General features: G+C 37.4%; 1 protein-coding gene across 3 annotated transcripts in view; it reads left to right on the plus strand.

The window, feature by feature from the left end:
• Window positions 1-10646: 10646 nt before the first annotated feature.
• The window catches only part of WDR11 (WD repeat domain 11), a 52089-nt gene continuing 37798 nt past the window's right edge, over window positions 10647-24937 (plus strand). For 2 of the 3 annotated variants that reach the window (XM_016149109.2, XM_016149110.2), the window contains exons 1-9: window positions 10647-10777; window positions 11622-11733; window positions 16630-16783; window positions 17758-17931; window positions 19362-19548; window positions 21608-21773; window positions 22191-22302; window positions 23154-23349; window positions 23622-23725. In XM_016149109.2, the coding sequence (XP_016004595.2) occupies window positions 10692-10777; window positions 11622-11733; window positions 16630-16783; window positions 17758-17931; window positions 19362-19548; window positions 21608-21773; window positions 22191-22302; window positions 23154-23349; window positions 23622-23725 (1291 nt within the window). In that variant the 5' untranslated portion in view covers window positions 10647-10691. The remainder of the gene's footprint in view (window positions 10778-11621; window positions 11734-16629; window positions 16784-17757; window positions 17932-19361; window positions 19549-21607; window positions 21774-22190; window positions 22303-23153; window positions 23350-23621; window positions 23726-24937) is intronic. The other variant, XM_016149111.2, reaches the window with a different exon arrangement.

Genomic DNA, 24937 nt, shown 5'->3' on the forward strand with positions numbered 1-24937 from the left:
GCTCACATAAAAGGAGCAGGGCGGGCTTCGGGTTGGTTGATGTCATCAGGCTCGTGATACAATTGAGACCCAGGCTTTGTCCGTGACTTTGCTCTGCTGTCCAGGGTCGACTGCATTCCGAAGCTGGTGTTCCTCCTGGTTATAGGGTGGCTTCTAGCAGTAGGGTGGCTTCTAGCAGCAACCAGGACTATAGTCTCTCTTGTCCCCATATAACAGGAGAAAGGGAAAGTTACTCCTGGAGGTCTTACAGAAGGTTCCCAGAAATTTTCGGCAAAATACTTCTTATATTTCATGATCCAGAAGCATATCTCATACCACTTCCTGACCCAACCACTGGCAAAGAGGAAAGGTTCTCACCTGGACTAATCAGGCCCCTGCCTAGAGCCAAGAAGGGTGGTAAGGTCAGCTTTTCCTGAGGCATGAGGATTTTGGGGGAAGAGGTAGATAGCTGAATCAAGTCTGAGCTCTATTAGACGAGACGCAGGGAAACACGTCACTAGGCAGGCATGCGTTTAGCGCAGGTTAACTAGCTAAAAGTTTGAATAGCCCACTTTCTTTCTAGGTTGCAGTTTCAACACCAATACGCTTTCTAGTCCAGTCCCTCAATTCCCACGTCTGTATCTGCTACGGATGGAATGTTTGTGCCTCCCTCCCGAACTTCATAGGTGAAATCCTAACCCCCAATGTGATGGCCTGAGCAGGTGGGGCCTTTGGGAGGTAATAGGTCATGAGGGTGGAGCCCACGTGCAGGATTAGAAACCTTATAGGAAGAGACTTGAGAGAGCTTGCCCGGCCTCTGCTCCCTCCCAGGTGAGCTCACAGTGATGATCCAGGAAGGGGCCCCTTATCAGACACTAGGTCTGCCAGTGTCTTCGTCTTGGAGTTCCCAGCCTCGGACTGTGAGAAATAAATATTTGTTGTTTAAACCACTCAGTTTATGGAATTTTTGCCATATCGGCACAAACTCATTAAGACAGTATCTCTCACTCCATCATAAACGGGAGGAGCCCTCATCAGGAGAGGTGGGTGGTGAACTGTTCACACTGTCCTGGGAGCTGTCACCAGGCTTGTTCCTGTGGACCCTCGGTGTGGCATCGCGAAGTCCCATCTGGACAAGGCCACTGGCAGCAGCTCGGCACCGAGTATACTAACTGAAGCAACACTTCTCATGTTCTAGTGTGCAGAAAAATGTCGGGGTGCGGAAATAGCCCCACTCAAAATGCAGATCTCTGAGCCCAGCCGTGGCGATTCTGACCCATTACATCTGCGTGAGACTCAGCAATCTGTGCCAGACAAATACATCATGAGATCGGAGGCAAGTCTTCTCAGGATCCCACTGGCCATGGATGACAAATATTTGAACAACTTTATGTGTGTGCCCCTTGTAGGTTTTGGTTGAGGTTTCCGGGTAGAAATTATAAACATCCTCTTGGGAAGGAAGGCCATTTTCAAGGACGGGGGATCATGTACATAACACCCTCACTTAGGGCCCCACCGGAGACTGCGGCTCAGTACACTCTCCTGTGTGGCCCTCTAATCTGAGCCCCAGGATCTGCAGTTGGCTTTCATGTTTTGTTTTAGGGAATCTCTAAAGCCTGGGGACAGTCTAACTTTCATCTCTCTGGGAAGAAATCATCCCCTCTAGGAGTCAGGCTACTTCTTGAGCATCTACGTCCAGCTCTAGCAGGAATCTGGGATGTTGGGCCATCTGTGGACACAGAACTGAGGTCACTGCTGTGGCTGCAGCACAGTTTAACTCCACCCTCTGCCCAATCTGTCTCTGATGCCCCTTGATGCAGGTGTCGATCCCGATAAATACTTGGCAGATCAAGCCCCATCTCAGCATCTGCATTAAGAAAATGCTACCTGCCACAGACATCAAGGAAGGCTTTTTGGAGAAAACATTTCTTTCGCCGAGTGCTGAAGAATTCATAGGAGAATTAGGCAGACAAATGAGAAAAGGAGACGTGGCATAGATCATAGAAGTTCAATTCGAATTTCATCTGAGGCTCCTGTCCCGTGTTGAAGGCTTTCTTGCTAGTATATGGGACAAAATGTAGTTAATTTACTCCGTTAATGAACATTGAGACGGTCTCACAGGATTGGGGGAGATACATGGATAGACCTCGATGACTGGACCCAGGATATGCATATATTTGTGCCTCATGAGAATTCGCAACAAAAGTTACCCTCTACGACAGAAGCTCTTAATGGTGGAGGAAGGGAGGATGCCAGCCGACGCAGCAAGCCCAGAGCTTTCTCGTGACGGAGAGGCTATGCGTGGCTCAGCTACACGGACTTCCTCTCTCTAGAGACGATCTTGGCACTGCCACTGCTGACTATGCAATTCAATAGCAGCCTCAACTTAACGTAAAGCCCCAGGAGGGTGTAATAATCCGGCAGTCGGTTGACCACCCCAGACTCTTTCCATCATGGGAGGGCAGAGACTTCCCCACGCTAGAACGGGCCTCTTTCTGGGTTTCGATTTGCCCTCCCTGCACTCCCTGCTTCTGCCAGCAACATTCTCCATGACTTACCGGGTGTGTCACGGTAGCCCACACATCGTTACCTTTGCCCAAGAAACTTCCTTCCTGATAAGTGTCCTTGAGAGACATATGGGTCTGAGAAGCCCATCATCCCATCTGAAGCCCAGGGTTCTGCTAATATGGAGAAATTGGGGCTGAGTGGAGTGTCAGGTTGAACCACGTGAAACTTAGGATAGTCGACCATTTTTTGACCTACCAAAATAGCAATTTCATATGATTCGAGTCAATAACTGGTGGGATTTTTGTGAGCCTTTCCCTCGAGAGTACACTGCCATTCTGAGTTATGAGAGAATATAGAACTGTTAGGCAGGAGCTATTATTTATAAGTAAAAGCAGCGGAAGATGCATGGGTTCCTGGAAGAACAGATCATGCTAGATAGTCATCGTTTTTTATTGCCCAGCATCCAAACGTACTTTATATGTTCACAGTGCCAAGCTCATGACCAAGCATAGCCAACTAGATGCTTCTGTCTGGGACGTGGAACCTTGAAAGAGTTAGACATTCAGAGAATTTTTTTTAATGGTGGTGGTTGTGGACTAGAGTCCACTGGTGTGGAAGTGAGTCATGTCACAGGAGGGAGGTGTTCAGAGGTGGTGAGGCCAGCGGCAATGAGTGTCCAGCTGGGGAGCACTGCAGTCCTGAGCAGATTTCCGGGGGAAGTTTGGCTAAACTCTACCCCCTTTTGTTCCTGTTTAAATCCAGCTTTCCATTCTTCTATCAGTGTAGGTTTCCAAACACTCTTAGAATAAATCCCTTTCCTGGTTAAGTTAACCAGAGCAGGTTTCGTTGTTGGCAACTCAGAACAGTAATAAGTACACTGTCTTTGACCAAAGGTTTTACAATCGTTTCTAGATGATAGTATTTATCAGTTCTTTGACAGTAAAGGAATTTATCTGTAGCAAGGGCAATAAGGTGAAGGAGGGAAGGTGTATTTCTTTGATTTATTTCTCCTTGGTTATTTGTCTTTTCAGATTAAAAAAAATGTATTGTGGTATCAATTTGTATTTTTCAGAAACATCATCCATTTTATTTAGCCTTTCAAACTTTTAATATATAAGCATTATGGTACTTTAATTTTTAAAAATATTTCTATTGCCATAACTCCATGTTTATAATTTGTTTTTTTTCCCACTTAAAAAAAAATTTGCCAGAGAGTAATCCATTTACAGTTGTTTTGATTTATTAATCGCGCTCTCGTTTTCTACTCTATTTTTCTTTTGTCTTCATTATACCCTCTTATTTGGTGGGAGGAATTTATGTTTCTTTTCTAACACCCTAATAAAATGCTTAATTTGGTCACTTTTTCTTTTTTTGTATAAATAAAAGCATTTAAGTGAATTAATGTGGTTTAGTTCAAACATGTATGGAGGGCCTACTATGTGACAGGCAGAGAGAGGTCTGCAGAAGAGGGTACAAGGTGAATAAATATGAGTATGTATCCCCAAGAGGCCTGGAGAAGGAAATGGACATATTTAAAGATACTTTTTAAATGATATGAATGTAATAGTTATCTTTAGCTGAAACAAATACTGATTTTTCTCTTTTATATATTTTTGCATTTATCAATATTTCAGTAACACATTTTAATATTTACCCATATTTCATTTATGAATACATGCTCTATATAATCAGAATACAGAAAAAACATACTTTTTTAAAAAAGAAAAAAATATGACAGCATAAAATTGTGGTAGTCAGCCTTGAATCTGGAGTTTCTAGAAAGACCTCCAGAGAAGAAGACACCAGATCTGAGTTTTAAGGGAGAGGAGGAGGCATTCAAAGACAGACAAAGGGTTTTCTGGGTAGAGGAAGCAGCATAAATGAAGGCCCAGCAGTGGGAGAAAGGAGGCTTTCTTTATCCTGGCTGACGGAGCTCCAGGAAGCCTGCCTCTGTCTGCTTCCTTCACTGCTGTAGCCCCAGCAATCAGGGACGGGCAGATGGACTCCAGCTGAGCCCCTAGAGCTAGCCTGAGAGGTGCTCTATGAGCAAGTGTGATGCTGAATGAGGATGGATGAGGTAGGGGTGGGAGAAGGGCAGCACCATTGTCTAGGAAGATGGATTTGATCCGGGAAGCCATTGGGAGCCCCTGTGGTTTTGAAAGCATAAAGGAAATTTTTACTGCACCTGACATGTTCTATTTTAGAAGAATAGGTGCTGTTCAGGGATAATTTCCCCACAGTTTAAAAATTGATGCTGTGTTATTATCACTTCCTTAAATCACTAAAGTTCATATCAAGGTACCTACCATCTCCTGTTGTAGATTAATGAGCCCTAATGCAAATTCTCCAATGCCAATAAAATCCCTGACATGAACATACTACCAGGTAAAGACTGCCCTTATGGGCTAAATAAAGCAGAGAAACAATGGATTCCTCAATCACAGACACCATAAATGTCTTGGTTAATGGCTACTCTCCTGGCCCTCTCTGTTCTGGCTCTGAGCAGTAACACAACTTCCGCTTCCAGAGAGTGCTCAGCTAGGAAAGGCAGGACTCAACATAAGAACATTTTAATATCATCGACATTTTATTAGATGGCAAGTGACGATGGTAGGGACGAAAATACTTTTTACATATTTTTTTGTATTTGTGATTTTTATATATATCATATGTAAATGATATATGTGACATATATATAATCAGAAATACAAATTTCCATTCATCGTACCACTCAATAAATAGCAGTTATTCAGCTCAACAGGTTTATAGAATGCCCTTTCCTACAAGTATGCAAGAATCCTAGCAGTTTTGCTTTTTAAAATATTAAGTGAAATTTAAGCTTGATCCCTACAGAGAATTAACTTTTATAACTGCTACATTCTGCCATGAGGAAGATTAATGATTGTTTTCCTCCTCTGTGTTCTAGTGCAATCCTTCATGCAAATGAGACAGATGTGAGAAACTTGGCACATAACGAAGTGAGGTATTACTTTCTGAATTAATTTGGCTGTAAAGCCCTGGGCATTAACTCCGCCCTCAAAAAGAGCATCCTTCAAAGGTAGGAGCCAAATTCCCTGAAATGAGCTTGTTTGTTGACCACCAGCTGAGTCTGCCTTGAGGTAGATGCATGGGTCTGGGGGCAGCCTCTGGCCACCTGGATGAGCCTCGCAGATGTGGGACTAAATGACTTGCGATGGGCCAGGAAAGGCAAGGGGAGGCTGGGAAGCCCAGGTCTCTGCAGGGTCCATGTAGATTGTGAGAACTGATTCTGGGAGATGGCTTCTGCTACACCTGAGGCCAGTGAGAGTAACAGGAAGAGCGGGAAGGAGGGACGACACCTCCTAGGCCTAGTATCTGGCTCAGCTCCAGATGTGGAGTTACCTCGGGACTTCAGAAAGGGCTCCTTTTCTTCAGCTTCTGCAGCTGACACCTGGCCTAGAGCCAGATGTGCTACGAAATTCAGAACCTCATGTTGTGAAATGGTAGCCTCGCAGACAAGCAATGCAAGACGTGTTTTCATTGTATCACTGTAGGAAAGGGGCATTTTAGCCTGTTAAAAAATGTTAAATTTCTATTTCAAAGGTTAAATCAGGAAAAATATTGCTAATGATTATATCCGATCATTGAATAGGAAAGAGAATAAAAGTAATTCTTATATTATGACCCCGATTTAATGAAAAATAAACAAATATGTATTTTCATTATATTTTATTTATTTGTTTATTGATTGATTGGTTGATCATCTTCACACATCTATTTCAGCACTAACAATATTAGATGTTAAAAATCTGTTCGTATATCTGTTTCTCCCACTAGGCTCTGTGCTCTTGGCAAAATGCACATGGCACATAGCAGGTAGTTAATATATGTTTATAAACTAAATAGAAAGGAATGCACTTTATTCTTCTTTGACTCTAAGCTTATTTCCATTTTGTTTTCCCTAATTTTCTTTTGTAAAGTTTCTTCAAAGTTTCAGTTCGTTTTAGTGATTCTAAGTGAAACCAGATATGGGATCTCCTTCTATTTCTTATCACTCTTAGTCCAGTTCATAAAAAAGGAAGAGTACTTTTTTTTTGTCACTGATAGCCAACTCAATAAATATTTTTTATTTTTAAATTTTTATTTTTCAAATAGAGTTGCCATTCAGTATTACTTTATATTACTTTCAGGTGTACAGCGTAGTGATTCGACATTTATATAATTTACAAAGTGATCCCCCTGGTAAGTCCAGTCCCCCACCTGACACTTTTAAAAGGAAGTCATAATTAGTCACGTAAAAGAAACCAATCTTACCAGTGATCATAAAATTAAATTTTTGTATTTATGCTTTTCTGAAATTTCCATATTTTCTTTAATAAACATTTATTTATTTTGTTATTTAGAAAAATTTAAATAGTAAAACAAGAGAGTTATACTCACTCCTGTAAATCGTTGTGGGGAAATAACAGAATTAAAACTAACTATAAGCATCACGATATTTACTGCAGCTTTATCTTTGTTATTTTAAAAAAAAATTGGAATTAAATATCAGGCAAGAGTGGAATAGCTCTATAAGTGATTGTATATCCACATTACCGAATATTGTGAAATTATCCAAATGATAAAAATGATCATTATCATTATGATTGTGATAAAACGTTCAAAGAAAAACATTTAACAAGTTGCGTGTATTATGCAACTATGTAAAATATATCTTCATTTCAAGAACCGGAAGAAATGTATAAATATGGCAATAATTACATTAGTAAAAAAGATTATGGATATATTTTTAAATTTTTCATGTTGTTCTTCATATTTTAAAAGAGTAAAATGAGATGAAGCAAACGGTTTCAGTATAAGTCAGGGCACTGAGCCCCCTGCTTTGTCTTAACACTGGCATCTGGACCTCCTGATTCAGGCCTGATGATAGGGCAGATCTGAATTAAAGTCAGCAATCTTGAAATATGTCTTAAATTACAAGTCGGTCATCTACCCTGGGTAGAAACACAGGTATGACCCTCAGAGATTCAAAGTAACAGTGGCCAATTAGAATTTATTTTTAATTGCAACAACTGGAGGACTCTGTGAAAGACCAGACAAGGGGACCCTTCGACCCATTAGCCTGTCTCACAATCAACTTCCACTAAAGTCCCAGCTCGTTAAAAATGAAAAAATCAATAGAGTCACTTTTTTCCCCCAAGAAATCATGATCACTTTTCAGATAAAACCTTGTAAGATGAATCTAATTTAGGAAATGCTATTCCATGAGCATGACGTTAAGACACTGTATATTCTTCCTTTAAAAATCGCCCATAACTGGATAAAGACATTGACAGAGACAAAGTGGCCTCAGGAGTGAGATATGCTGGCAGGTGACATTTGTGGATCAGCTGGAAAGACAGGAAGGGCCAGAACGGGTGACTGGGAGGTGAAGAGGCTGATGTGGCTCATCATCCGTGATCCCCTGGACAACTGCTGCCCTGGATAATCTTACCTGAAATATTTGTATATCCTCGATTTTCCCAAAGTCACAGAGTTAGGGGGCGGCAGGACCAGAGCAGACCTCTCACCTGCCTGTCTAACTGCAAAACCCTTGCTGTTTCTAGTGACTGCCTCTCCTTGTGCCAAGGGTGTAAGGGAAACACATCCTCCACATGACCTACTCAGAAGAAATTAATTTCATCTTGACTGCTTTCCTCAGAAACATCTTTCAGGCTAATAAACCTCAATTACCATGTCGTAACGTACAGCAACCAATCCATCGTAATGTAATAATTACATACAATATGGAGACATAAAAAGAGATCAATAATGAGTAGCCAAATAATAAATCCAACTGATGATTACCCACAAAGAAGTAGGGGTGGGAGGAGGGTGTTTAAGGGACATGCTGAGGAAAAATAAGTAGATGCCAAGTCTAGGCTGTCAAACCAGGACTCCCTCCCAGTCAGCTTGTCAGCTCCTCTGCTGCCAGCTTTGCTCTCTACGTTGCTGGGTCCCTCTCCCTTAAAATGTTTTGGCTGCACCAAGTGTACACTCCTGGTCTGCATTTCATCCCCTATGAGAATTTCATAATCACTTTTAAATCTCACATGAAGAGGAGCCCTGTATCCTGGACAGAGTGAGAAAATCTGGTGCCGGTTTGCCTCTGTCACTGGTAAAGTATGATCTTGGATAAGTCACTTATCATTTCTGAAGCCGAATTCCTTCATCTGGAATGTGGATGTGACAATACCCACCACTGACTAAACGGGGTTGGTTTAAAATTCAAATGGTTTAGTTTAAATAATACAGTATTGACCAATTTAAAATACTAATATTATAGAGGAAATAATCTAACAAATACAGTGAATGTCCTAGCACATCCTGATGCTAGAGTTAGTGCGAGACTGAGGAACCAATATCAGGAGATGGATGTAAGTGAAGACACAGCCTGAGAAGAGGGGCTCAGGGGACCCAAGCCTCGAAGAGACAGGAGGCAACATCATTCTGAAAGGTACACAAGCAGCAGCCCCTTTCCTTTAAAAGCTGACCCCTGCAGCCACCGAAGGTAAGCCCCAATGGCATCTGCTGATGTAAGCAGGTTGTGATCCTTGCCCATGGCTCCTAGCAGAGCATGGTTTGGGGCTTGCCTAGCTGACAGCTCAAACTGCCCATACCTTTGACTGTGTGTGAGGAAAGCCTGATCTTTTTTGTTTTTTAATATTGTCATATTCACTGCATAATTAAAACAGATATTCAAGCATACAGATTAGTTGTTATAACTGTTATTTTATATTAACAAAATAGCCAATCTTGGGAATAAAATAATAAAACCACTTCTATTCAGATGACGGGTTTTTACTACCATATCAAACCAAACAATTTCAGTCTCAGCACATTTAATCTTTCATTCACACTGGAAGATTTCTATCTAGTAAGAGCATATCTACATGAGACACATAAAGTCCACGACGTTTCATATTTTCTGTTAGAATCATAACATAAGTGGATTAATAACACTGTCTCCTAATTGGAGGAACTTTATCTCACAGAAGAGATGGAGGATACTACACCACTTCTTTGGCTCGATAGGATTAGCTATTTCTAGAGCTACTGGTAGCTCTAAGTTGTCAGTAAAAATGCTGATAATTTCTCTAGGTCAAGCCTTTTATTTGGGAATAAATAACTTTCATGATTATTCTTTTGAAATTATACTTGACATACAACATTAATTTCAGGTGTACAACATAGTGATTCCACATTTATATTCTTTACAGTATGAGTGCCACAATAATTCTAATAACCGTCTGTCACCATACCAAGTTAGTATGATAATATTGACTATTTCCCCTATGTTGTACATTACATTCCTGGGGTGGGGGGGGCGGGGATACAAACCTCTAGTTGTTTAAAAAATAATAATAAAGTCAGCCTGACTTTTTAGAAAGAGCTGAGTTAGCCTCTGCAGGCCAAAGTCTGCACAGTCCCTCCAGAACTGCAGTTCCCAAACCCCGCGTGATGTGTACATGCTGTGGCTCCTTAAGCCTTTGTTTCAAAGCTGGCATCTGAAGTTTTGGTATCCTGGTGACTGGCACAGCAATTTCAACTCTACATCTTAAAAGAGGGGAGCTCTTTCTTCAAATTCAAGGTGGTACAGCTTAGGCCAGTTTTGTGAATTAAAATGGGAGGTCTAACTTTGTACGTTAACTTCGTCAGTAAATAACAGGGCACTTAAGAGTCAAGTGCTGTGTTGGGCTCTTTTCATAGATTGTCTAGTATAATGCATTTAATAGTCCAAGGACAGTTACTCGGCTCCTTCTAAATAACAGGAGAAAAGGAGTCCAACTGAGGTCACGTAATCTGCCCAAAGTCACAACAAATGCTCTTCTATTAGTGATGACGACTTTGGGCCTGAAGAAGAAAATCTAGTGCAAAGATTAATCAAAAAAGCTTAGGTCACATGGAAAGTCCCTGGCTCACTACACGGACACAGAGGCCTCTGCAGTCTCAATCTGAAGAAAACAGACATGACTGTAGGTAGCACTACAGCTCAGGCCTCCACAGCAGAGGGACCCTGCAGGAGGCGGAAATGGGAACGGAATGCAGGAACCGTGGAACCTTGGATCCGGCGGAACCAAAAGGCGGAGCCCACGGAGCCACCCGGACTATATTTGGAACGGAAGCGCAGCGGCCGCCACTTCCTGGTTGCCAGTCGGCGCTGAGGGCCGGGTTTAGCCGCGGGGATGTTGCCGTACACGGTGAATTTCAAGGTGTCGGTTCGCACCCTCACCGGGGCCCTGAACGCCCACAACAAGGCGGCGGTGGACTGGTGAGGGCGCCGGGCTTCAAGGCCGCCATGCTCGGCCAGGAGTTTGTGAGGGGAAGGGGAAAGAACAAGAGGTTTCATCCCCCTGGTTAGTTTGGCCTCGGCCAAGACGGGGTGCCGCCCTCACGTTACAGAGATTTTCTTTTCTATGCTGGATTTTTGTTGTTGCTATAAAGGTCGTAATACCCTTGCGGGAACTTGCCCTGTGTAAATATATTTGCCCTCTTCTTCCCATCTTTATTCCTCTTTGCCCTTTTCTCCGCAGCTTCCTTAAACATTCCACTTCCCTCTCTACCTCCTCCAACCTCCAGGCTTCTCTCCCTCTGCCGTCAAATTCCCCTGACCACCTCTTCCCCGGTCTGTCTTTTTCTTCTCCGATCCCAGTTCCTTACCTATATTCATTCTACAATGTGCCTCCCTGTGCTGGGCACCTTTCTCTCTCCTGTCCTTCGTTACACTTTTATCCTTAACACAGCAGCTCTGAAAATTAATAGACTAATATAAAGCAAAATTCTGTAGCTGTGCTTGCTGGGAGTGTTGGGACCAGGACTGATCACAGATTCTATGCAGCATGATCCCAGGCATCTGGAAACTCAAGATTCAAAGTTGAATAAGACAAGGAGTATGCCATCAAAGACAAATAGAAGACAGGAGTTGCTTTATACTTTCTCATAGCTTTTTATAGCTATTCCTTAGAGCGAAAAATGAATTTCAACAAGCATTTTTAAGTTTAGCTAAACCTTTAAATGGAATAATACAAAATACTGGCCTTTGGGCTTAAATAATAATTTTACTAATGATAATACATATTAGATGTTCTTAAATTTTAATATTACTGTTTTGTTAGGGGCTGGCAAGGTTTAATTGCTTATGGATGTCACTCGCTTGTGGTAGTGATTGATTCCAATACTGCCCAAACTCTTCAAGTTTTAGAAAAACATAAAGCTGATGTTGTCAAGGTAAGTCAAATTCCACTTTGATCCTATAACATATTGTCTATTTTAAAGTTTTAAATATCACTAGATTCTCATTAAGTCATGTATAAAGGTTGAGTAGCTTTTAAGTATAATAATCTATTGGGTAACCGAGTATTTCCATACATATGACTTAATATCAATCCAGGATGAGCTGCGAAATGCTAGTTCTTAGGTCAAAGCTGATGGAATACACCAAGTCCACTTTTTCCTGGACCACTTATTCATTCATTAGTTTTGAGCACGTAGCATGTGCTAAGGAGAGAGAGAAAAGTCCTCAAGTAATTCATTGTGTAGAGAGGAAGAATGAAAAGAAAACGCACAGAACAGTGTGATGAGTGAAACTTGCATAATATACTGTGGGAAGACAGAAGGAGCTACATATTTAGATTTAAGGATCTGGGGAGGGTCACAAAATTCTTCATTTTAGGGACTGGAAAACTGTAGTTAGCCAAATGAAAAATTGGGAGAGGAGCACTGCTAAAAAAAAAAAAAAAAGGAAGAATGTAAACAAAGGTAAGTAGTGTGATCAGAGTGGCTAAAAGATGGGATTCACATGTAGGGGGTGAAGGATGAGGCAGCCAGGGAAGTTCACCTGCCCTGAAAGTTTTGTAAGACTATGAAAAAATTTGGATTTTTAGGTAGGAGGTTGATGTAACCATATTTGTATTTTAGAAGAACTTTCCGGCATCAGTGGAGGATCTGTTGGAGACAGAATAGACGAGGTAGTGAGACCGTTTAGGAGACTTTTGCAGTAATTTTTGCAGGAAATTCTAATGGCCTAAAATTAAGTGGATGCCTGAAGGTGTATTATGTAGGAGCTTCTCAAGAGGTAAGCTTGATAGCTTTTAAAGGAATCAGTTTTAAGTGGAAGTCAGAATAGAATGAGTGAAGTTTCAGTTTAAGCAACTGAATGACAGTTGTATGATAAACTAGCCGAGTGTGTTGTGAAGTCAGAGTTTAAGTTTTCAACATGCAAAGTCTTAGCCTCCTGGGGCAATTGAATGATAGGCACCTGAAATTTTAGGAGAGAGGGGAGTTAGAGACTTAAGGTCTTTTGTTTTTGTTTTTTGTTTTCTTTTTTTTTGATAACAGCTTTAAGGTATACCACAAAATTCATCCATTTAAAACATAGAATTCTGTAGGTTTTAGTGTATTCACAGAGTTGTGAAACACAATCGCATAACTCCAAAAAGAAACCCTGAACCCATTAGCAGTCACTGCCCCCCCCCCCCCCACACACCCTCTCTCCTTCCCCTTCCTCCCTAGGCAACCACTAATCTACTTTATGTCTTGTAGGTTTGCCTATTCTGGACAATTCATATAAATGAATTCATATAGTATGTGACCTTTTGTGCGTGATACTTTCACCTACCATAATGTTTTCAAGGTTCATCTGTATTGTGTCATATGTCAGTACTTCTTTAGTTTTTATTGCTGAATGATATTCCACTGCATGAATAATCTACATTTATTTATTGATGAACATTTGGGTATTTCCCACTTTTTAGGTACTGTGAGTAATACTGTATTGAACATATCTGTATAATATTTTTTTGTGCGAACCTGTGTTTTCATTTCTCTTGGATATATGCTTAGTAATAGAGCTACTGACTCATACAGTAGCTCTGTATTTTGTTTTTTGAGGCCACACCATTTTATATTCCTGTTAGGCGTATGTGAAGATTCTAGTTTCTAACTAATACCTATTATGTGTCCTTTTGATTTTAGACATCCTGGTGGCTGTGGAGTGGTTCTCATTGTAGTTTTGGTTTGCATTTTCCTAATGGCTTTTCATGTGCTTATTGCCCATTTGTATATCTTCTTTAAGAAATGTCTTTTTATTCCTTTTCCCATTTTAAAATTGCATTGTCTTATTTTTGAGCTGTAAGAGTTCTAGATATGTTACTCATCAGATGGGTGGTTGGCAAATATTTTCTCTTCTGTGAGTTGTCTTTCACTTTTTGGATGGTATCCTATGAAATAGAAAAGTGTTTAATTTTGATGTACTGCAATTTATTTTTTCTTTTGTTGCTGTATTTAAGAAACCATTGCTTTTTCCAATGCCAAGAAGATTTACTCCTTTGTTTTCTTTTAAGAATTTTCTAATTTTAGCCCTTACATTTAGGTTCTTGATCCATTTTGGTGTAATTAGTATGTGAACCAGGAAAAAATACAACTGATTTTTGTATATCAGCTTATATCCTGTGATCTTGCCGAATTCATTAGATCTAGTGTTTTGGGGGGATCTTTTATATAAGCAATCATGTGATCTGCAGGTGATGGTTCAATTTTTTCATTGATAATCTGTATATGTTCTATTTTTTTTTTTTTTCGATATTTCATTGCTTAACACCTACTAGAATGAATAGGAGTGATGAAAGGATGTTCTTGTCTTGTTCCTGAGCCCGGAAGGAAGCATTCAGGCTCTCACTATTAAGTCTGATGTTAGGTATAGGTTTTTTTGAGAAAACGATCTTCTCTCTCTCCCTCTCCCTCTCTCCTTCCCCTGCTCCCTTCTGACTTTTTGGCATTTCTGGAGTTTTCATTTGTGTAGATCCAAGTTTTAATCTGGTGTTATGTCCCCTTTGCCTGAAAAATTTCTTTTAAGTTCCTAAGGTACATATCTAAAATTGATTGATCCTCTAAGCTTTTATTTGCCTGAGAATGTATTTTACCAGTTTCCTTTCCTTGTAATATTAAAGAGATTACTCTATTGTCTTTTTGTTTGCATAATTTCTGATGAGAAATTCTTGTCTTTGTTTCTCTGTATGCAGTATATCTTTAGTCATCTGGCTGCCTTCAGGATTTTCTCTTTGTCCTTGGTTTTCAGCAGTTTGATTATGACATGTCTAGGTGATTTTTTAAAATATACACTGCTTGAGGCTTACTTACATAAGTGGAATTGAAACACTACATATACATCTCTATAAATACACATACACATGTATATATATAAGTGTGGATTTACACACACGTACAATCAGTTCTTATTCATGGTAGTTTTATTCTGTAAAGTTGCTGCAAACACTGATTAGCAGATATTCAAACATCGATTGCTCCTAGAGGAAATGCAGGGGTAGGTTCCTGTGAGGCTCTAGTCACAATATTTTTGTCAGCTGATTGGTACATAACCTTGTACGTGTTTCTGTTAAAAGACATTTTATTTAACATATATTATTGATTCATTAACATTGAATTCATAGCCACTAGTACTATAACTCATGGTGAACAATGCTTATCTTACATGTAAGGCACGTCACAACTTCTTGCACCTGGTTACACTAGACAGCACTTCAGCATCATTTTAAATAGTGAAATCAACAAAAAGCACAAAAATGCAAAAAAACATGGCGCTAAATAGACCATGGAAAGGACCTTTTCATGTTTGCATTATGAGAGCTGAAACAAGAACGCCTTCTTGGGTCTCAGCTGGGAATGCACATGTTTGCTGGTGACTCCAATTTTTTGCCACTCTGCACATGTCCATGGATGACTGTGAAAGCAAGTATTGATTTTGCAAAAAAATCACAGATTTTAGTGAAGCAAATTCACAATACAGAATCTGCCAATAATGAGAATCTACTGCATATATATGCACATAAAATAAAATAAATATACACTTACACATATTCAAACGTATACATTTATGGATATGTACATACTCATATACACACATTTTCTTTAAAAGAAAAAGCTTTCCTGAGGAAAAGATGTATTACAGTAGAACCTTAAGGCTTATGAACATGGAAACAAGAAAACGTCGTTTCCATCTTTTTCATGAATACCATTGGATTTGGTCAGCATAGTTTCCTACCTTAGCATGATGTATATAGTGTGTTTATGTATATACACTCACTTCTGTATACATACGTTTATATGCACATATAGTTGAAGATTCTGTGATGTTTCAGTTCATTTATTGAACACATATTTGTTGAACACCAGCTTCGGGTACTGTGCTAATGTCTGGTTATTGAATGTGAACAAGGCCTGTACGATCCTGCCCTATGGAACTTGCGGTTTGTGGGCTGGTGATAGGTTGAAATAAATAAATAATTCATTATGATTATTGTGTGGTAAATGCTTTGAAGAAACCCAACAGGGTGCTGAGCTAGAGGAGAGGGGAGGTTATGGCCAAGGAAGTGGCTGGGAAAGAAAGCCGTGGCTCTGGGTGAGGACCGTGTGTTTTATTCCTAACCTTATCAGTATTTGATGCTCAGGCTTAACCTGATTTGCACTGAAATTCTTACAGTTTTTATTTGAAAAATTCTGTTCTTACGATGTTGCTAGAGGTATGAAGCACACATTTTTTTTTTTAGAGAAAAAACGATTAACATTTTCCAAGTTTGTGAAAGAGAGACAGTCAGAGTTTTTTGTTTGCTTTTGTTTTTTCCTATTTTTCCCTGCACATGGTTTCTGTAGCTCTAAGTTGTCTCTTTTTAATTAGGAGAATAGAGTAGAGAGGAACATTCTACATTGTAATTTAGGATTTTAGATCCTCTGTCGTAATTAGATTTTGTGAATGTAATATTTCATCATTAGTATGATCCAATGGTATACCAATGATCATTACCATTTTATGATATAGTGTTTTAGAGTTTTTACTTGAATTTCCCAGAATATTAAGCGGTGCATAATTTTTCTCATTTTAAAGGCAGGAACATAGTGATATTTTCAAAAATATTTTAACTACAACTTAAAAAAATATAAACAAAAACATCAGACTTTCAAGAGGAAATCAGTTTCCTGTTTATTCTTTCTAGATAGTTTTGTACTATAATTATAGAATATTATGTGAGTTCAGGTTAATGTTTGATGAAAATTATGTTTAGTTTTATCCAGTGCAAGTGTTTATTTGATTTTATTTCTTGATACTAGGTTAAATGGGCCAGAGAAAATTATCACCATAATATTGGTTCACCATATTCCCTGCGCCTGGCTTCTGCCGATGTCAATGGAAAGATCATCGTTTGGGATGTAGCAGCAGGAATAGCTCAGTGTGAGATCCAAGAACATACCAAACCCATTCAGGGTGAGGAAAGTGTGCTCTCCTAATGTTTATATTAATACACGTACTCTTAGAGTATTTTCTTTTTCCATTGATTTAATTTTATCACTTCCCAGTTAACTTTGAATTATGTTTAGCCTGTTTTACTGATCTGAATCTAGTTTTTGTTTTTGTTTTTGTTTTTATATCCTTTTTAGTACATTTCTGGGCATGTTTCCTTAAACCTCAGCTGATTTGAGCTTTGGTAAAATGCATTAATTTCAGCATTAGCCTCAAACAAGCATAATGAGAAAAATCAAGCTTTTTAAACAATCTTGCATTCTAACTTATAGTATGAGTAAACTTGGCCAAACTGCTATTTTGTATTAGGGTATGCTTTCTATTAATAGAGATGACCAAATTTTTATTCTTATTCTTATATAGATCATTTGTTTGCTTGTTCATGTTATTGACCTAAAACCAATACAGTATTCTTCAGACTCAAGGCTTTGACTGAGTGACTATTTGGACTGAGATTTTTTAAATGGCTTTTTAAAAAGTATTCATTGAGTACTTAATTATGTCCTAGGTACTGAGCTAGATCTTTATCCTGTTTTTTGTTGTGGGGAAAAAACCCACGGAATTCTGCAAAGTCCCACTAAGTAATTCCTCAAAAACATTAGGAGAGTGTGACATTAGTGATCATGGCTAGGCAGTCTTTGACATGAAGTTTTAAGTAACAATTACTGCTAATTTTCTTGTATTTTCTTTGAAGTAATAATTCAGATTACTTGAAAATTTTGACCTTGAGAATCTAAACTCATTTTTATTTAAAATTAACTTACCATCTGAAGTCTTGACACATATACCCATATATGCAACCTTGGGGCGAGAGAGGGAGTTAAGATTAGAATTATGTAAAAAAAACAAACTAAATATCAAAAACAAACTAAAGGACACATTAACCGAGTGTGTTGAAGTGGATGACTCTGAATTTTGCCTCTATGTGGTCTCTACAGATGTTCAGTGGTTGTGGAGTCAAGATGCTTCTCGAGATTTACTGCTTGCCATCCACCCACCAAATTACATTGTGCTCTGGAATGCAGACACTGGCACTAAACTGTGGAAGAAGAGCTATGCCGACAACATCCTTTCTTTTTCTTTCGACCCTTTTGATCCCTCGCATTTAACTTGTGAGTAATAGTTTCTAATGGAAACCGAGTTGAGATATTTATCGTATAGTTAGTGCTATATACATGAGATACTCACACACACATCATACATCTATAATGTTAAAACCATTGAGCAAAGTGGAGAAGCACATCCCTGAGCTCCTAATACAGCTCCTGCAGTTCCTAATACAGATGCTAAATCATAACTCGTAGCGTTTGTAAGGATTTTGATAGTTAGAAGTTTAAATCAGCAGACTGGACCTTCACTGTGTTGAATTTGTGAATAGAATCCGATTACCCAGAGAGTTGCTGTGCTATTCTAATTCATACTAATTAAATTTGTTTTTCTGGAACATTTAAAGAACCTGAGTTAATGGTTTCATTTAGTCTGTGGCCAAATTCACTTTTTTTAGTTGTTCTAATTCATGCCATGTGTTTTGAGTGCGTAAACAGATGCACGTAAGAAACAGAATAAGCCCAAGGGAATTTTTTCTTTCAGAGGTTGTTTTTGCCAATGTGCTCTCCATGTTTTACTGAGCTACGGATCTAAAAATTGGATTTGTTTTTAGACAGATATTTTTATGACTAAATTGTTTAGAAAATATTTTTCTAAGAAATAAATATCCAACAGATGTTTCTTGAGCTATTAACTATATGTCAGGTACATTGCGGAACTTACAACAAGGTTCTGTGAACCAGGACAAAGATTCCTGCCTTCATCAAGTGTGCATTCTAGTGAGAGGGTGTCATATCCTAAAGTCTGAACATAGTGAATTAATAAAGTCTAGGATATTAAGAGGTCCTAATGGTATACAAAGGCAAAACAGGATAAAGGGGATGGAGAAGAATGAGGGGATGAGGGTGGGCGGGTTGTATCGGGTAGCCGGCTGCTGGTGGCACTCTACTTTTACACTAGATATAATGAGAAAAAGGGTACTTTTTATACCCCCTATGTTTCAATTGATACTCAAGAAGAAAAAAGAAGTATATTTAGACTGAGTGGCTCATGATGATAAAAAATTTGTATCATCAAATCATATATTTGAACTTAATGAAGTATGATATGCAGAGCACCTTATATATGTTTTTTTTTTTTCCTTCTGTGAATTTCATATTTGGAAAAGTATTTGGATTTTTAAGTTAAGGAATATAATGAGGAAAGATTTTTAATGAAAGTCTGTGCACTGAATTACTTGGAAGAACAAACATTTGTGTTTTCTGCCAGTGACCTTCTGGTATCTTTTTAATATAAAATATTAATTTAGAATGCTGAGCTTAGAGGCCTGTGATGAATTGTAATGGGCCACCTGTTTCACTTCAACTTGGAGAATATTCCATTGCCAGCTCTATATTATTAAAGTTATCATTACCTTGCTCTCAAAACTGTATTGGAAAAAAACTGTGCTAAACTTGATTAAACTTTAATTAGCATTTTGCTTCTCTCCATATAGTACTCACCAGTGAGGGTATCGTGTTCATCTCAGACTTCTCTCCAGCCAAGCCTCCCTCTGGCCCAGGGAAAAAAGTTTACATATCTAGCCCACACTCTAGCCCAGCTCATAACAAGTTGGCTGCAGCCACAGGGGCTAAGAAGGCTCTTAATAAAGTAAAAATCTTAATCACTCAAGAGAAACCTAGGTAAGTTCAAGCGTAAAATTGTAAAACTAACAACGTTCACCTGTTTGTCATCAGTTCTCAAAAAAATCATTTTTGAAGATGCGCTAAGATTGATATTCTTCATCTCACTTTTTCTCGTTTTCACTTTTGAATTTTCTTGTCTCCTCCTCAAGAGGAGATTCAGCATTTAACATGTCTCTTTTGTTTCCACTAATTGGGTTAAACTCCCTCCACTGTTTTTTATAGATTAAAAGTTTTAATTTCCTATTTTTACTTTCAGAAATATGGGATGAACATTCTAACATGTGGATCTTGAATACATTAAAAATTGGGAGACAAAAATCAGAATTTTCATTTCAAATACATTTTCCTGAGTTAAATGCTCTGCAATCTCTTTAGCCATAAAATATGGGCGTTTTTCTTATACGTGTAAAGATGATCTTCACCGGTTAAGGGCCAGGGGAAATTGTTGCCATGTGACTCAGAAAATTCTTTCATCTTGCTCACATTTCACTCTCCCAATCTCTAAAGTAATGTTTTAAAGGATTTCATGGGTTGTTGTAAGAATTAATAGCTACAGTAACTTAAGTACTTAACATGGTACCTGATACTTAGTAAGCATTCATCGGGTAAATGCTAGCTATTGTTGTTCATATCATAAAATGCACTTGAATAACATTTTACTTTAACTGAGTTTGTGTATTAGACATAGATTTATTTTTCCTACAGCAATAATTTCCATATTTTTATTGCTTTGGCAGAATTTTTGGCATTCATTTTAAAAGAGCCTCTATTTTTAATATGCTAAAATTATTCTATCTAGACCCTGTGGGTAATTACCTGAAAAATATATGGTAAAATACAAATTGCTCTACAAATGCATTTCTGAATTTATATGTAAATTTTTTTTATATATTAAACCATAGGTTGATTAAGTTCACTAATTTATGTCCCACTCTAGGCTGAAATAATTTAAGATTGCGCCTTACATGTCTTCACAGAACTTTCTATTCATTTTTTATTCTGGCTCATAAATAAATGTTTTGTAGTCTGTATAGTTTTATAAATTATGATTTATGTATGTTACATTTCTCTCATGAGTCATGTTCATCTTGCGTTTTGGGGAAATGAATTATTAATTCCTTCAACTGGAACTATTCAGGGTGCTTTCACATACATTATGATCTTACTACAATCTTGGATAGTAGTACTGGTCCCATTTCATTTTAGAAATGAGGAAACTGAGTCCCACATTATTTTAAATATGTTTCTCAATTCATTGAGCCAGGAAATGGCAGAGCCAGGATTTTAATTCAATCCATATCCTTCTCTCTAGTCCTCTAATCTAACTTAATTTTAAATTTCAAAACCTTTTAATAAAATTATTGTGTTAAAAAAGTACATAATTGTATGTCTATTCCTATTGCAATATATTTAACATAAAAAGGTTGTGATTAAGTATATGCAATAATCACAAACTGATTTTTGAGACTCCTCATATAGTTTTATATATTTTGTTTGCACACAAGAAAATGCTGATAAATGAATAAAATACCCTACTTTTTTAAAAAAAGATTTAAGTCAGATTAAAAGTAACTGAAGGTATAGTAGAGGAGGTGACTTGCCCAAGGTGATACAGGTAGTCCATCGACTCCTCATCCAGTGGCCCCAATCACCCTAAATGTTTTTGTTTTAATCCCGAGTCTTGATTTCAGCAATCTGTTTCGTACTTCTAGTTGCAAAATAAAAATAAGGTTTCCTTTAAATATCAGTGTAGTATTGTCACTTGCTGTTTCATATCATAGACTTTTACTACTTTAAAAATTCAAAAATTTAGAAATACATCTCTGTTCACCCTATGCGATATTCTTGTCATTGGTCGTATAGTTTGGATTTTGGCACATAGCAGAGGTCCAAGTTTTAGATATTAGCTCCTGTTGGTCATTTTAAGAAATGACGGAACGTTCTCATTGACAGTTATGTGGAAGGTACAAAATTTAGTCCATTAATAAGCTTTTCTGTAGGAAGAAAGTCTTTGTCTTATTTCTCAATATTTAAAGTAAATGTTTACTTTCTTCAGTGCTGAATTCATGACCCTCAATGACTGCCTTCAGTTGGCATATCTGCCTTCCAAAAGGAATCACATGTTGTTACTCTATCCTCGGGAGATCTTAATCCTTGACCTTGAGGTGAATCAGACAGTGGGCGTGATTGCAATAGAACGAACAGGAGTTCCATTTCTGCAGGTATCTATAATTTATGAATTACGTACTCAAAAGTTGATTGTGAATGTTATATAGAGAAAAATTATTATCTCACAAAAGTCCTTAGTTTGACTTTCTCCTTTCTATTGATTTAAAGATTAACAGCCTTATTTTACATTCTTTATTTTTCTGCACTTTCGATTGGTTTGATTTACCCTAGAAATTCTTCTGACCGATATGGAGATATTTACTGAATTATCAAAGTTACACAGATAAAGACAAATCATATAATCATAAAGAAATACATCTTTTGAATTGTTTAGTTTTAAAGCTTGGGGTTTATTGTATATTTTTGTTTTTTGTTTTTTGCTTATATTCTCTAAAGATGAGTTCATGAGTTTCACAGTATATACTATAATCAATTGTGTTTTTAAAAATAAGTAAATTATCTATTTAAAGGTAATACCCTGCTTTCAACGTGATGGTTTATTTTGCCTGCATGAAAATGGTTGTATAACTTTACGTGTTCGAAGATCTTACAGTAGTGTTTTCACTACAAGTGAGGACCCAGGTAAGTTTATATCTCACAATAATGTTAATTATATTTTTCTTCAGAATTATTTTATAAAACTTCATGTGGTAAATATCAGCCAAATCATAGAGGTAATGCTAATCTTTGCCTTGAGAAAGTAGATTATGGTTGTAATAGGTGTCATAAAGCACAAGCCTAAGACTAATCTTTTGGTGTTATAATAGTATACTTCTTATATACAGCAAAGAAAGGGATATTTTTAATTCCTTGATTGTTTCCATGAGCCAATAGATGTTATCTTTTGCGAATTTTTCTTCAGCACAAGTCCAACCTTACGTGTACATTTATTATTATATCCACTTAGCTTTTCCTCTGCTTTAGGAATTTCCATTATTAAGTGACACAGGTTAATAAGTCTTCAGGTCATTCATTTGTCAGTTTGAGTCTTATTCTGGAGAATAAAATAATGTTTTGTGAAATAATGAACTACGAAAAAGGAAAAGTGACTTTTACATCTTTTGTAAAGTATAGTTATTTTCAGGCTTATTTAGATTTACTATAAATTATGATGGTCTATAGTGCACTATTATTTAATCATTCTGTTGATCACTTTTCAGAGCATTTTCTTTATTTTAAAAATATTTAAAAATAAGCTATTTAGATTGTAGTTGTTATCTTGGAAATTAAACTTGGTGTAGACTGTAATCAAGGTAATTATATTCTGAAGAAATTAGTAATAATTATAAAAAAGAAAGCCATTCTTGACAAACTTTGCATTAGCAAAGGAATGATTTTCTTTTTAATTGAGATTTATTTAAATTAAAGCAAATATTAGTGATAATGATATAGTTGCTTTCTGATAATTAAAGGAAACCAATACTGTTGTTAAGATCCAGATCCCGTCCAGGAGCTTACCTATGACTTACGAAGCCAGTGTGATGCAATCAGGGTGACAAAAACTGTCCGCCCCTTCAGTATGGTGTGTTGTCCCGTCAACGAGAACGCGGCTGCCCTCGTGGTGAGCGACGGAAGGGTCATGATATGGGAGCTGAAGTCTGCAGTTTGCAATCGCAATTCACGGAACAGGTGGGTAGATCAGTGGCATCATGTTTTCTGTTTCCTGTTTGTTTTAAAACTTACCAGCATCATAAAAACAGCAGGGACTTCTTCTAAAATTGTTTTTAAAGTGATAATTAAGACTTCAGATTTTTCGGCAGCTATGTAAACCTACTAGATATTTCACCTGTGGGTAAGAAAAATAGATGGAATGCAGTGATCTGAAATTTGTTATTTGTTAGTTACTAACATGTAATGCAGTTTTAAATATGCAAAAAACATCTAATTATTATGTCTTGCAGTAGTTCCGGTGTGTCACCTTTATATTCACCAGTGTCTTTCTGTGGAATTCCTGTAGGAGTGCTACAGAATAAACTCCCAGACCTCTCCTTAGATAACATGATTGGTAAGCTTTTGTTCTTTCTCTGTCTTTCATGTTAGATATCCTTTTTGATAGGCAAAATCAATAGTCACTGATTTGCAATTATTATAAAGTCACTTAATACTCGAGAAAACTAAAATGAGCCTTGTACCTTCTAGATGTGCAATAAATATTTATTGAAGGAATAATAAAGTGAGCAGTATTCGAAAAAATTATTTTAACATTTTGACCTACATTTTCTTGCTTACATATTGGGGAGTCTTTGAACAAATGTTTATTTGCAGATAAAGTATTGCTTCCAAATTATTTAATTATTATAGAGCCAGTATATATTAAAGGAAAAAAGTCGATTCATGATTTCAAATATTATACAACTAGAAATTGTAAATATTCAAGCAATTTTGATGTCTAATTATCTTAAAATCATGGCTGTGGTTTATAAAGGATTTTCTGTATCATTATTTGTTCTTCCACAATGTAATTGAAAAATCAATATTATTTAGTAGGTTGTTTTTTTAAATGCTAGATAGGTGGTACACTAGAAACATCATTACCTCATTAATCTTAATCATAGATGACATTTATTGGATGCATAATATTGTTAAGTGCTATGCTAAATGCTCTGTGTATTACCTCAAACAGTCCTACAGAGGAGGTAATATTTCCATTTTTATGTATGTGGGAACTGAGACCCAGAGAGATTTAAAAACTTGCTCAAAGCTACACAGTCAGTAAACAGAAGAACCAGAATGTGAACTCATCCCCGTCTGGAGCTGGTTCCTTGGCCATTGCCGCCAGGCCCGGCTGTTCCAGTGTGGTTTTAGGCAAGAGCTTTCTAGACCTTGATCTTCTCATGATTCCTGTAATTTGTAAAATCCTTTTGCTCACTGACACTAACTTTTGTATTTAAAATTCTTTTTCTTTACCTTCCAGACATAACTCCATATGAGGAAGTGTAGACATACGGTTATTTTGCAAAATGAATTTCATCAGTAACACAATTTTCTGGTTAATTGACCTTGTTTGCACTTAGTATAAAATATTAAATTGAAAAGAATTATAAACACACCTAACAGAACTAATCAGTAATATAAAAGAGGTTGAAATTTTATGCTATTTAGGTATCTGAGTGATATAAATTAAATTTTTTAGGAAACTAAAGGATATAGATTATTAAACAGTTCTTGACAATGTAGTTGATTTATAAGTATTAAATAAAGATTGGTTGCTTGAAAA

This window comes from Rousettus aegyptiacus, unplaced genomic scaffold, assembly GCF_014176215.1.
Source record: "Rousettus aegyptiacus isolate mRouAeg1 unplaced genomic scaffold, mRouAeg1.p scaffold_m13_p_6, whole genome shotgun sequence".
In the NCBI taxonomy this organism is placed as follows: Eukaryota; Metazoa; Chordata; class Mammalia; order Chiroptera; family Pteropodidae; genus Rousettus; species Rousettus aegyptiacus.